Genomic DNA, 14,325 nt, shown 5'->3' with positions numbered 1-14,325 from the left:
ATAATTTTGTCCTTTCAATATATCGATCGAGAAAAAAATAATTTTCTCCATCTAGTATACGGGTCTATAATTAATATTCTTGTCTATTTACTAATAGAGTCTTCCATAAATAATATTGTACTTTTAATACACTGGTCTACATTAAATAATATCGCACATTTCATACAACATTCTACAGTAAATATTTTTTTATCATTTAATAAGCCAGAGTACAATAAAGAATGTAATCCATTTACTATACCGGGTTATAATGTTATCGAAAAGATGGATTTTTTTCTTCACGTACTGTCTTCGTTAAAAATTGTGCTTGTTTTTACTTTAATAAAAACCATTATTCATATCGCTTCTCTTTTAACAGCCTGTTCATCTATTGCAGGTTGATACAGATTGTAGAACTTTTGGGAAATTATACGGGTACTGTGAAATTTTTGGTTCTCATATTAAAGTATATGGAAATCATTAAGACTTTTTTGTCACCTGTATTAAACCGCTGTATAAATTTGGCCATTTATATATATAATTTCGAACTTTGATTGTCAACAATACCGTTAGAGTAAATAATAGAATTTTCTGTTACAAATTCAGTTACAATTACAAAAAAGCTCAAACCTTCGTTAAATTTGGTTAAACCATTAAAAAGTGTTTTTTATATTTTTCAACTTATACTCTATGATACATTTATTATTATATTTATCTAACACGTCTTAACATTAGGTTATGTTATTCGATGAGTGTTTAAAATCTGTATTGACAACTTAAGTATTATTGCTAAGTTTTATTATGATAAACTAGTTCGATAGTTTATTGTTTTGTAATAGTTTTTGTAATAGTACAGTTTTTTGTTTTTTTAAAACAAAAATTACAGAATATTCGAAAGCTCCAAGCCAGTACTAAAGGTGGCCGAACCAGAGCTGATTAAACTGGTAACAGTTAAAGATTTCCATGTCTTCTCAGATAGACGAGTAAGTAATTATTCTTAGTGATTCGTTTGTCTGTTTTAACTATAAAATTATTTGATACTCGGTTTGTGCGATGCACAAATCGAACCAGAATTGTGGCAGATATCTAATGAAGCTGACCACAAAGTTACCGAGAAAATTCCATCATGACAGAAACAAGGTTAAATAACCAGGTATTAGATTTAAGTGGTTTATAATGAATATTGCAATGTGTGAATGTACGTGTTTTATGGGAATAGTGGATTATGTGACAGAAAGTTGTCTGTATGAGTAAACAAATTTGTGACTCCAAGTTATTTATCATGAACTGAAGTTCGTGACAAAGAGTTCATGCAAATTGTTCTTGATTTGCCAATGAAACTTCTATTTCAAACATACTTTTCCCAACTTACCCAAGTATCAGTTGTATAGGCCTGGTTACTTTTCTTTCAACAATTCTAGGTTCCTCACTGTATGGTAGCAAAGTAATGATATAACATCAGAACAGTGTGTTAACAAAATAAACATTTATAAATTTTACTATCGACCTGTAGAATTCAGTAGGAGCTTTAATATAACACATGAAAAGACGCTTTGTGAAATGTTACTTACAAACGTATAAAGACTTATAAAGACGAGAAATGGTCAAACTGAAAACAAGAATAATACTGAGAGAAATAACCAATAATAATATTGGATTAGGGTTAACTCTCTAACAGTGCATTGGTTACTCACGTTATCTGTTAACAAAATCTGATAAAATAGTTTTCGGGTGTTTTGAAGCCTGTACACAGCTGATGTAACCAAAGAACACACTAGTACCAGCCGCCAATAACACCTGTTGTACCCACAAATACCTGTAAAGGTATGAGACTTGAAGGTAAATGTCACAAATTAAGGGAACTACATTACAATGCGTGTGTCAAACGTCTATAAGTGCAGACACTTTTCAAAACATTGCAATGAATACGAAACATTCACCTTTTGTTTGTAGTTAAGCCGAAAGCTACATGATGGGCTCTCTGTGCAGTGCCCATCACGGTTATAGAAACCAGTTTTTAACGCATAACTCTCCAGACATACGACTGAGATATTTTCAATATTTTATGAAGTATTTCAAATGTACTTTCTCTTCGTATGGTGCGCCATTAGTTTCTACAACTGATAATGTGTTTCTATTATCTCACGTGTTGTTCTTTATGTATTAACTTTTTTATATGGAACTTTTATTAACTTTCTTTATTCTTTGGTTCAGGTCTTCGAAATGGGAGATCCTATTCTGGATAAAATGTTGTCTGCTCAAACAGGAGAAGAGTGGAGACAAACCAGAAGTCTTATCTCTCAACCTTCGGTAGCGGTAAGATGAAAAAGGTGAGTTCTTGTTTTTGAACTGTGATAAACCAAGTTAATTTGGAGATTAATATCAGTTGTTAAGCTAAGTAGAAAACATAACTACTTTCAACCTTAACCAGCGGTCGTGAAACGTGTTTCATCCTTGTACAGTAGATATAATATATACAGAAAATATTTAAACAACCTATGTTCTTCTTTATTTACTATTATTAGCTTTAAAAGAAACCGTATTTTAACGTAATAATTGTTAGAAGACCGAGCTAGATTCTTGAAATAGAGGTTCATAAAACACTAAGTGAAACAGGTAGCAGGAGAACGTTATGGGTTCTTACAGAGAACCAATGAATTTATGTTATTGGGCAGTCGTCTTTGAAAATGTATTAAACAAGTATTAATAATAAATATTGATTTAATTTCTAGATGGCGTTTCTAGTAAAAAACACAATCCACAGTTTGATACAGAATCAGAATTTTCTATTAGAAAATGTTGCTGTTGTTTTGTGGCCTACACAACCTACCAAAGACCTTACTATGTACTTTTAAAAATCGGCGATTGGGCCAAGAATATTCGGCGTTTCATTGTGACATCGATCACGGCTTTATATTCTGATATTTCAAGACCAACAAATAAATTCGGGGTGTGGATGGATCCCTTGTGTCTAGCGACTCCTCTTTGTCATTTTCACTTTGCATGTATTAGTCAGAATGTATTAGATTCTGTAGACTGAGAGACTGACAGATAATTTAATCATAACGTTGTTAGATTAAGTGTTATAAATGTTCATACCTAATGTAAAATAAATAAATTATTAAGTTTTTATTTTGAACAGTTATTTTGGGGCTTTCACTATGGACACCATAGCAACGTGTGCTATTGGAACACGGGTGGACTCACAAAAGTATCCAAACAATCCTTTTAGTAAGAATGCTCGGGAACTCTTTAACAACAACCTGAAACTAAAGCAAATATTTACACGTAAGTAAATATTTTCCTTTCAACTTAAATGTTCAAACTGAATTGCATAATAACGTTTACACTAAACAGTCTTGGAAAATCAACATCCAACAAAATTTAATTAGCTTTTCAAGTAGTACTATGTGTGGTGGACAAGCTACCCCAGAGACAGATTTTACAAAAGGAACAGTGCAGAAGTAAAGTCCAATAGATGCTCTCACGTAGTTTCTTTTGTGTTGGCAAATTCAGAAAGATACGTCTCACGGATCTTTACACACTTTCCGTACTGATAGAAACTCTAGTTTTGATAGAAATTTTCACACTTCTTAGGGTTCATCTTAACTTTCTATTGCATCAACTGACACAGAATATTCTTCATATGAGTCATCAACGATCTTCCCATGTGTAATTCTTTCATCCAAATAGATGAGTACAATGTTCCAGGGTAGTTCAAACACAGTGCACTCCATTAATTGTTGAAATGTAGCAGGAGCACTACATAATTGGAACAGTAACATAATATGTCTCACACTCCACTTCCTGTGGTATAGGTTATCTTCCATCTACTCTGTTTGTCCACTTGCACTTTCCAAAGTATAGTAAATCCGTAGTAGCATGTAGACATTTTTTTTGTAACATCACTCATTTTCCAGTAGTCCACACATAACCTTATAAATTCATCATATTTTTAACGTGGATGTCATGTGGATAACTCATGTTTTGGACTTCATCTTTAGTTTCAAACTTTTAAGATATTTTAGTTGCTTAATTTAAGTCATGAGATCCATTGTGAAATGTGTACTGATATTCCATGAGAAAAGTATACAACCACTAACAAATATCAGTTTGAAAACATCTTTAGTGCCAGACATAGAGTTCTTGTAAGTAAGGCGGTAAGCTGTCTTTATGCGAGGATTTCACATCGGACTTTCTATATCTTCCTTTAAAGTAGCTATTTTCAGATTGTCCTTGATATAGAAGTACTATATGGAATCAAAGTGAGTTCTGTATGCCTCTCCATCGTAGACATTGGATTATCTGTTGGCTGATATTGTATTATTGAGCCAAATTTTGGAACATGATTAAGCAGTGCCAAGAGTGAAGTAGTCTTGGAAAGTCCTTCAGTAATATGTGCCACAGTAGTGGTGATACAAGATCTAGGCCAAATACGTTCTCTTTTTCCACATTTTACAACAGACGACGTTGTAGGATAGAAATCCTGATGAACTGCATAAAAAATGTGTTTGGTAGGTTTGCTTTTCACAATTAATGAATAATTTCCAAATGTCACTGATTGTCACTATTTTGTCACTGATGTTCTTCCCTACCTCAATGATGACTTTTTTTACTTCGTCAGTGTTTTTTTACATCTTCAATTTTATCATCATCACTTTTTTCTTAATGTCCTTATGCATTTCTACAAACTTTTCGTCTCTCTTTACATTTCCCATAGCTTCATGAATCTTCTCTTCAATTAGACATATGCTTCATTTTTTAATTAGTTTGTCTCTTGTCTAACATTTTTTCCATTAAGTTCCTGTAATCTGTATCGTGTTTCTTGTTTCATTACTTCATGTTTTCCTGTAATTTGTATCGTGTTTCTTGTCTCATTACTTAATGTTTTCCTGTAATCTGTATCGTGTGTTTTGTCTCATTACTTAATGCTTTCTTTTAATCTGTATCGTGTTTCTTGTCTCATTACTTAATGCTTTCTTTTAATAATTCCACTTTTTCCTAACTTATGTTCGTCATCTTCAACATTTATAGTTCTATTTTATTCTCACCAAAATAATCCCACATTTGGCATTAAAGTTGTGACGTTATTCTTTCATTAGACAGGATCATTTAAATTATTTGAGGAAAATAATTTAATCTTCAGTCCATATAAAGATAATAAATTAATTTATTTCTTATTTACCATTTTTATAGGCTTAAACCCATAACAACTTGTAGGACAAGTCTTCAAACAACGTTCTAGCACAACTACCATATTCTAAGTGCTCTATATCAAACGTAAAAATAATCTTACTCATACAAATTATTGTCTGATTGGTCAAGCAGCTCAAAACATAACGGTATCTTTCTGACTGATTCATTCTGGAATATATGTTCTTAACTATTTTTTCTATGCTTCACTGAACCTCATGTTTATAAATTACGCCACGAGTTTACTAGAAAATCTGGCGTCATAATGTTTAGAACTTTCCGGGCCTTCAGTAATTGTGGACACAATGTATTAATTGTGTTTTAATCCAGTTAACTGATTTTGTTTTAATTAAATTTACGTAGTTTTTTTTTTAAAGAAACTAATAATTTTTGCTACTGGAACTGTAGAATGTTATAAATAACATTTCACATTAATTATAACAATCTGAATTTTTTCCAACAATATATTGTTTACCGTTTTATCGTATTTCAGAAAAAATTCTAAGTTTGTTTGTTTTTTAAATTTCGCACAAAGCTACTCCAGGGATATCTGTGCTTGCCGTCCCTAATTTTGCAGTGTAAGACTAGAGGGAAGGCAGCTAGTCATCACCACCCACCGCCAACTCTTGGGCTACTGTTTTACCAACGAATAGTGGGATTGACCGTCACATTATAACGCCCCCACGTCTGAAAGGGCGAGCATGTTTGGCGTGATGGGGATGCGAACCCGCAATCCTCGGATTACAAGTCGCACGTTTTAACGCACATGGCCATGCCGGGCCCCAAATTCTAAGCTTCAACAAATTAGGAACGACATGATTTTCTCTACATTGTTTGTAGAAAGTAAACACGAAAGCTGTCTGTGTGTGGTTTAAAAAAAACTGTTTCTATACTTAGAAGCTGCGTTAAACTAACTTAGCAGTATCTTTCTTTAGGAATTTGAAACTCCGATGTAGTTTTAAGAAATCTAGTTTAAATAAACATCTACATGAATAACATTTTTCATGTTTTGTTATATGTCGACATTGTTACATATAAAGTGTATATATATTTTTCTACAATATCGTGTAGTTCGTATTGAAATAAAACTTTCACTGAACAAATTTATACATCTTAAGATAATTTTAACAAAACACTATCACACCAGTATGTGGAAAATAACAAAATATTTGTGCATATTGAATATGGAGGGGAAAATATAGTACTTTAGTTATTGGACATTTAATTAATTCATTATTATTTATTTATGTAAGTATACTTTCTCACATACATACAGCCATATGAAGAAGTTAGGATACCCTATGAAAATTTGTGTATTTTTGGAACATTTTTGGATATATAGATATTTAATCTCAATTTAAGAGAGACCGCTTGTTATGCTTTCATTATTTTTACATTTTAGTTAATTTGATTATACTATTTTTTTCTAGTTATGTGTCCAAAGTTAGTTCGAATTCTTGGATTTCAGTTTATCCCAAAAGATAATGTCAACTTCTTTGAAAGAGTCACGAATCAGCTTATCGAATATAGGCAGAAAAACAAAGAGGTATGAGTAACTTTAGTTTACGTAGTGTATTTTCTAGTCCTTAAAGGACATTAAACATACAGGATACTGTCACTTGGTATTAACACACCTTAAATTATGCATTTACATCATATCTCATTTCCTGTGTTTGATCTCCACTATATTGAGGAGTCGTGATTCGTGGATACTGTATATGCTTTTGTGAAGAAAGTAAAAATTGAGAAATGAACGTAGAACGAGGCTAATTATTACGCTTTGATGGAAAAAGGCACCACAAATTCTCCCTAACAGGACTGCGTTATGACTGTGTCTCATATTAAATTCAACACATTTATAATGAATAATAACGAATGTACTATTTGTTATTCAAAAAGAACTTGCCTAAAATGTTAATATAACGTACAGTATGCATTATCGTCTTTCGTTTAACAGTTTAATGTTGATATGACTTACAGTTACTTGAGTGTTTATAATAGAGCGTTGGAAACAGTCTTTATGATCGTAATAGAAGATCAAGAATGAGAAGTAATGTAACGCGGCCCTGTGAGAGTTACTGTTGCGGTACCTCTTTTGTCCAAATAGTTATCACATGACTAATAAAACTCTGCATTTGTTGTTGATATTAACACTGGTAATATTATATGTTTGTATTTTCAACACTTGCCATATAAAATAGCAAGAATACTTATTTTTTTACAACTTTTTGTGTTATGTTATCAGAGTATGAAATGCTTACTTTAGCAAATATACTGAAGGTTGGTGATGGAAGTTGGTGTTGATGGAATTGTTTAATAGCTATAAAATATCCTTTAGAAGGAAAAGCATCTTTTACAGTATGTATGATAAAGAGAATAATTTACATAGAGACATAACGTATCTTTTGTTTGATGGTACTCTCTTCTATAAATTTCACTTTCGCTTATTGAAGGCTCATCAACACAGCTTAGGTCGGCAAATCAAAGAAATATCATTAGGTCTCTTCAGTGGAGAAATATATATAATATCTATGATACTTTGAGTTCGATAACTATAATTAATAGGTATTATTGAATAGAAAAAAAAAGTTATTCAAGATTTTGATCAAGAAATTCTTTGGGTCACACTCTCATAGCTGGTATTTTAATTTGTTGAAGGAGACACAGAATGCAGTAAATCAGCATTTGCACATTAAATGTCTAAATTGTTTTTAATATAACATTTTTTAGCCTCTCGTAATTGTCTGTTATATGTCAGCATCGTTAATTTCAAGAGGAAAGTTTATGGTGTTTTCTTCAATATATATTCAGATATTTTACAGGCTAGACTTGCTAACTTTCCATCAGTATGATGATATAGGCTAGAGGGAAGAAAGTTAATAAACATTGTCCACAGATCTCTGTGCTAGTCTTTCCTAGGTAAGGTGAGGGTAGTTTCTGATGTGAATCAGGCAGAATATTGAAGGCTTATGACATCAAAATATGTAGATCATCACCGTGCTGCACATACTGTTTGGACCAGTGAAGGCTTTCGATCCTGCATCTTGCATATTTCGAGTCAAGTGTTCTAACCACCTCGCCATGCCAGGCCTCAACTGAGAAAGAGAGCTAGTTAGCCTTTTGGTGGTACGGAGAACATTCGGATTCGTTTTCAGAAAACATTTTATATTGGTTGCGTTTTTATGCTTTATGTCTCTATCTCTTCCAACAGATATGTTTTGCTTTTTAATTGTACTCTTCTTTTATCAGGATATACTTCTGTCTCCTTCATTCAGACAACGTGCCGTGTATCAATGAAATAAATGTTGAAGAAATTTTCTTACGCTCTTATTATTAAAACCGAAATACACATATAAACAACGATGTACAACGATACTCTGACCAACATGATTTATGTAACACCTAGTGAGACATACAACAATGCTACATCTAACATGATTTAACACCTTGTGAGATGTACAGCAATGTTAAAGCTGACATGATTTATTTGACAATAAATGTACAATATTAAAGGTAACATGATTTATTGAAAACGTAATGCATTGTAAAGCAATACTAAGACAATATGATGTACTTTAACATTTAATGTGATATATAACAATATTAAGTAGCTCTACATAATTTAATCTTGTATAATTATTGTTCAGGCACAGATTAAGGGTAACTGATGCCCTAATTACAGCCCAACAATACTGCCCTCCTTGTCCCCTCCATTGCTTAACTGACAAGGCTTTACGACTCAGTAAGTGCTGAAAGTGAAATAAAACTTTGAACATTTATACCCCTTCCTCAGTTTTCATCCAGGTCAGACCCACAACTCTATTAAATAAAACTTTTCTGTTTTATTTATTTAACAGATTGGGCATGGATCAAAATCAAGCATTGACTGAGGCCTTTTATTTAGAAATAATAAGAGAAATCACTTTTTTGTTTAATGATAATTAAAAAGAATTATTTTTTTCTGTATATTTGTTTTCACTCTGAGTTAACAATTCTCACTTTGAACTTAAATCCCTTTAAACAAATTATTTACTTATACCGTAATATTAGCAGAGACATGGCATCCAGTCTGTCTTGTTGTATAGTTGTTGTGTTGGGATTTTTAATATGCTTGAGTTGAGAAAATGAACGCTCAGTTGTGCAATTTGTAACCATTAATGTTAAAAAATTCACGCAATGCAATGTCTACGTTTGGAAACGCACACTCAATTTTGTTTTCTGAAATTATTTTATAAAGTTCATCATAACTTAATCTGGTTTTTACAGTTTTTGTTGCACTGAACTTATGGCGCACATATGAGTGAAACTACTGAAGCTCGGCAGAAAGATTAGTGTCCACGTTCTCTGGGTAAGCATGAATGAGCTTTTGGGAACACTGGGAGTACCTTTCAGTTTCAGCAGATGAAGTGACATCATTTGGTACATCACTTGGAAAGAAAATCTGTTTGCTCTTTCTTTGTACACCTCTCTTCTTCTTCTCATCTGCGTTTTGAATTTGTCAACACCTGTCTAAAGGTGGTAATATGAAATTTATCTCTGGCATTCAGATCCACTTCTTGTACATCTCCGTCATTAAGTACCTTCTTTCTGACACGTCTATGAGTTTGAGCTGCATTGTAATCAACATATGGTAGTATTTCCTTTGCAACTGTTTCAAATATTTCAAAGTCATCCTTTAAAGTGAGTAGTTGGTCAGCTAATGACCCTACAGATCTTCACATCCTCATTTTGCAGAACTTGACTTGCTTTATGAAACATTTACAAAGTCTCATCTCACATGATCAACATAAAAACGAATTTTAGCTCTTGCATCTTATTTGCAATGTTGTCTGCTTCTCTTCTAGTGTCTCCCTTTTGTGACTGGTCTTCAACTAGACATTCTAAAGCTTACAAAAGCTTAAAGAAAGACTTCAAAATTGCTGTTGTTGCTATAGCATGTGCCTCCCATCTGGTATCAGAGAGAGATTTTAACACACTTTCATTTCCAAGACAAGTTTTAAGAATTTTCCACCAGATGGTTGAGACTGAAAAAATGTATAAAACAAATGTATTGTAGAGAAAAATTAAAATGCCACTTGACAGCAATCAACAGCACTTCAGTCTAACAGATTTAGTGAATGGGCTGCATAGGGTACGTATATGGCAAACTTATTTTCTTCCAAACTCTTTTGCTGCAAATTCCGGCAAGATCTGCCAAATGTCCAGTTTCAATGTTGATAGTTATTGGGTCCATAAGCAATCCAATAAGCCACATCATCAAGAGAGAAATCAAACCACAACCCTGAAGCTTTTGCTTTAGTTTCTTCATCTTTTTGCAGACTTAAGTATTTTACCATAGTCCAGTAGATTTTCAACTTCAGACCGTCTTGTAGAGCAACTTGCATGACCATTAACACTAGAGATAAAGAGAATTTACTGGCAAAGTGAGATCAGTTGTGAGACTTGTGCCAGTTTAGCCAGTCTGTGACACCCCAAAGTCATCATGATGTTCTGACCTTGAAGTGGACAAAGTGGTGCTAGTAGGTATGGAGCTTGGTTCAACTTCAATCTTGTCAGAGTCAAATGCAGCACAAGTGACTTCTGATGGCGGATATGGGTTTCGATTTGGAAGATCATGTTGTGTAAGTTGAGTGAAAAAAATTAATCACTTTTCTAGTTTTGGCCACTAAATCCAAAGCCTTTTGTTGGTTCTTTTTTTTCCAGTTTTCTCTTTCATGCACAATTAAATTCATAAAGAAAAACGTTGCCTTGACAGTCAAATATACCAAACTCTTAGCCCACATTTAGACAAAGATTGTCAGAATGTTATCCTAGGACCTAGGTCCATCAGAACATAAATATGAATTCATAAATACCTTTATTGATTTGCTGCATTTTGATTGGTGGAAAACCATTCGAAATTGGCTTCAATCCATTTTAGGGGAATTAGTTTTCAGTCATTCCAAAAGTTTCATTATGGTTGTTACTATGGTAGCTGCATGCAAGAACAATACCAATGACAATAAGCAATTCCATTGTGAACGAAAAAGTATTCCAAAACAATTTGTGGTCAACAACACGTACTGTCGTAGCCTATATGCACAGTGATCATTCTGTCCTGTACACATACATAACGTATAATCAATTGTAAACTGTACTGCACATTAAACTACTAAATACTGGGTTAGGCCTAGGCTAGAGTACCTTAATACAAATCAAATATCTGAAGAATGAGTTGTAACTTCAACTTTGAGCTCAGTTTTGACCTGAGGACTTTAGATGAACCAAGAAATCATACATCAACAAAATAGGTATATGTCTGAAACTTTATCTGCATGACTGGATGCGAAGGCAAATTCAAAACGGGAATTTAAATTCCTTAAATTAGGAATAGTCTACTTCATTATTCCAGACTACAGTAGCGTTTCCAGTGTACTTACACTAAAATAGTTACAGTATATAGGCCTAACGTTATTGTCACTCTGTTCTCAGATAACAACACTAATGTTAGGCCTAATGCTAATATATTGCACTGAGGCCACTAACGTTAAGCCTAGTACTCAGTACTAACCTCGCTCGCAAGAACTTGTTCAATTAATGCACTTTTTCAGACAATTATAAATTGATTTTGTTGATTTGTCGGTTCTTTACAGTGTATTTGTATGACCACGGTGCCACAGTACTGTACTACTACTACTAGTATGTAGCATAGTAGATACATAACAACGTTAAGAACAAAAACAAAGAGATTCCGTTTCTCAAGTCATGGAGAGGTTTTATAAATAATTCAAAGTATACCTCTGTTTCATTGCGTATTGACATTGGGATGACAAGGTCAATCACATCACTCCTCTCCAGCTCCATCTAGTGTCATCAATAACGTTTAGTTCATTTTCTAACACTCAAAATTCTACCCTTTCCTTAAGTGTCAAGAGTTTTAAGAAATTTTGGAGTACACATGTGCACACATTTTGCTTTAAGTGTTTGATTTGCTCACAATGAAATATAACGATGGCAGTGTTTGAAGTACGAGTTTTGGATGGATGGGCTACAGAAATACTCCATGACAATGTGAATGTAATGTAGGATAAAATTGTTGGAAGTCACTTTTAAAGGCATAGCTAATCAGTTCGCCCTTCCCTGTAAACGTTGTAAATATTCTATAACTATTGTCACGTCATAAACAGACATCTACTCTACAAATAAAAGCCACGTGCGCTGATTGGGATTTTAAAATGTCTTCAAAACTGGTCGGTGGTTATAGGAGTATGTGGCTGCTCCTTTGGTGGAGAAATATTATATATTTATAAAGAAAAATTATTAAACGATATACAAGAAAATAATTCAGCGCTCTGAAGGAAAGAGTATTGAGTGTCAATGGCAGAGGGAAACTCTCACAGCAGAACGTTTAAAATAATAATGAGTTACGAAACCACACTTTAAACTAGTATGCTTTTATAATTAAAGTGAAAGCTATGATCACGAAAGAGAACCCACCGACCTTTAAAGACATTTCATTGAAGTCGGGAATAGTCATTAACAAGTGTTTATAATTGATGAAGCCAACACAACCATACATTTCCAAGTTCTCGGTCACACCTTGAATCCAGGTGCTGTTCTTTATGAGGAAAGTGACCAGAGTCACTGTAATCAACTTATTCGACTTGACAATAGAATCCCCATTAAAGATCTAATTAATATTGAGATCTGGTATGCGCAAGCTAGCTATATAGATCTGAACTAGACATATGCACCTCATAACGAACACAGATAAATAAACTTAATGATAAAATTATACTATTCATAATAATTAGAACGTTTTGCTCTCTTGGTTGTGTACCCTTATTATTAACAACGTTTTCGGGCATAAACCCAGATATCTTATGAAGTTTCACAAGTTTAGGAAGAGTATGTTACTCCTAAATTCACACACTAAGCTAGCGAACCATTAGTTTTACTTACTTGTGTTGTTATAAGTTTAAACCTAGGACATTAGCATTTATGGAAAGGAACACAACAGCAGTGGGACACCACTAGCTATCTGTTCTCTTATACAAATATCATAGAAGTATTAGTGTTAAGAGAAAACTACGATCATCTTTAAAAATATGGTTTGCAATTCTAAAATGTGGAACTTAATGATCGTTTGCAAAAAAAAACGTAACTGATCTTCCATATGTATATATACTGGTCAGGTCTTTCTTCTTACTATTTATATAGAAGTATAGTTTGCTTTGTTATTTTGTTTATTAATCAAAAAAATGGGGTGCTTATTTTTGTACATCATTTGATTATATTATCAGTTATATGTTTCTATGTAGGGTCGAACTAACTATGAACAAATTGGCAAGATGGTACCTGGACTGTGTGGTGTCAGAAACCTTGAGATTGTACAATGTAGTGCTGTTGTAAGTGGCTGACATTGGAAAAATATAGACAAAGAATCATATATTGACAATTTTTATTACTTAAAACTTTTCCAACATAACTGTAAACATTGCTAAGTACGTGTGTAACTACGTAATTTATACGTTGGTTTACTTCAATAGAATTGATAGAGTAGCTAACGAGGATTACGAAAGAATAAATATCATCTTTTCGATAACATTATAACCCGGTATAGTAAATGGATTACATTCTTTATTGTAGATTGGCTTATTAAATGGTCAAAAAATATTTACTGTAGAGTGTTATGTGAAATGTACGATATTATTTAATGTAGACCAGTGTATTAAAAGTACAATATTATTTATGGAAGACTCTATTAGTAAATAGACAAGAATATTAATTATAGACCCGTATACTAGATGGAGAAAATTATTTTTTCTCGATCGATATATTGAAAGGACAAAATTATTTTCTGTAATGTGGTATATCAATTGGACTACATCAGTTTATTGTCAAACAGTATACTAAATAAGGGACATTATTTATTATAGACCAGTATATTATATGGAACATTGATAATTGTTTGTTTGTCTTTTTTTTAATTTCGCGCAAAGCTACACGAGGGCTGTCTGTCATCCCTAATTTAGCTGTGTAAGACCAGAGGGAAGGCAGCTAGTCATCATCATCCACTGCCAACTCTTTTAGCAACGAATAGTGGGATTGACCGCACATTAAAACGCCTCCACGGCTGAAAGGGCGAACATGTTTGGTGCGACCCTAAAATTA

At 33.1% G+C, this 14,325-nt stretch overlaps 1 protein-coding gene across 1 annotated transcript in view; it reads left to right on the top strand.

The window, feature by feature from the left end:
* The window catches only part of LOC143241073 (cytochrome P450 3A29-like), a 44,329-nt gene extending 30,027 nt beyond the window's left edge, over positions 1–14,302 (top strand). Inside the window, exons 2-4 of the mRNA XM_076484582.1 lie at positions 3,122–3,267; positions 6,603–6,718; positions 13,473–14,302. Of these exons, the coding sequence (XP_076340697.1) occupies positions 3,122–3,267; positions 6,603–6,718; positions 13,473–13,571 (361 nt within the window). The 3' untranslated portion in view covers positions 13,572–14,302. The remainder of the gene's footprint in view (positions 1–3,121; positions 3,268–6,602; positions 6,719–13,472) is intronic.
* The last annotated feature ends 23 nt before the right edge of the window (positions 14,303–14,325 follow it).

Source organism: Tachypleus tridentatus, chromosome 13 (genome assembly GCF_004210375.1).
Source record: "Tachypleus tridentatus isolate NWPU-2018 chromosome 13, ASM421037v1, whole genome shotgun sequence".
Taxonomy (NCBI): Eukaryota; Metazoa; Arthropoda; class Merostomata; order Xiphosura; family Limulidae; genus Tachypleus; species Tachypleus tridentatus.
This window is presented reverse-complemented; position numbering and strand designations above follow the sequence as displayed.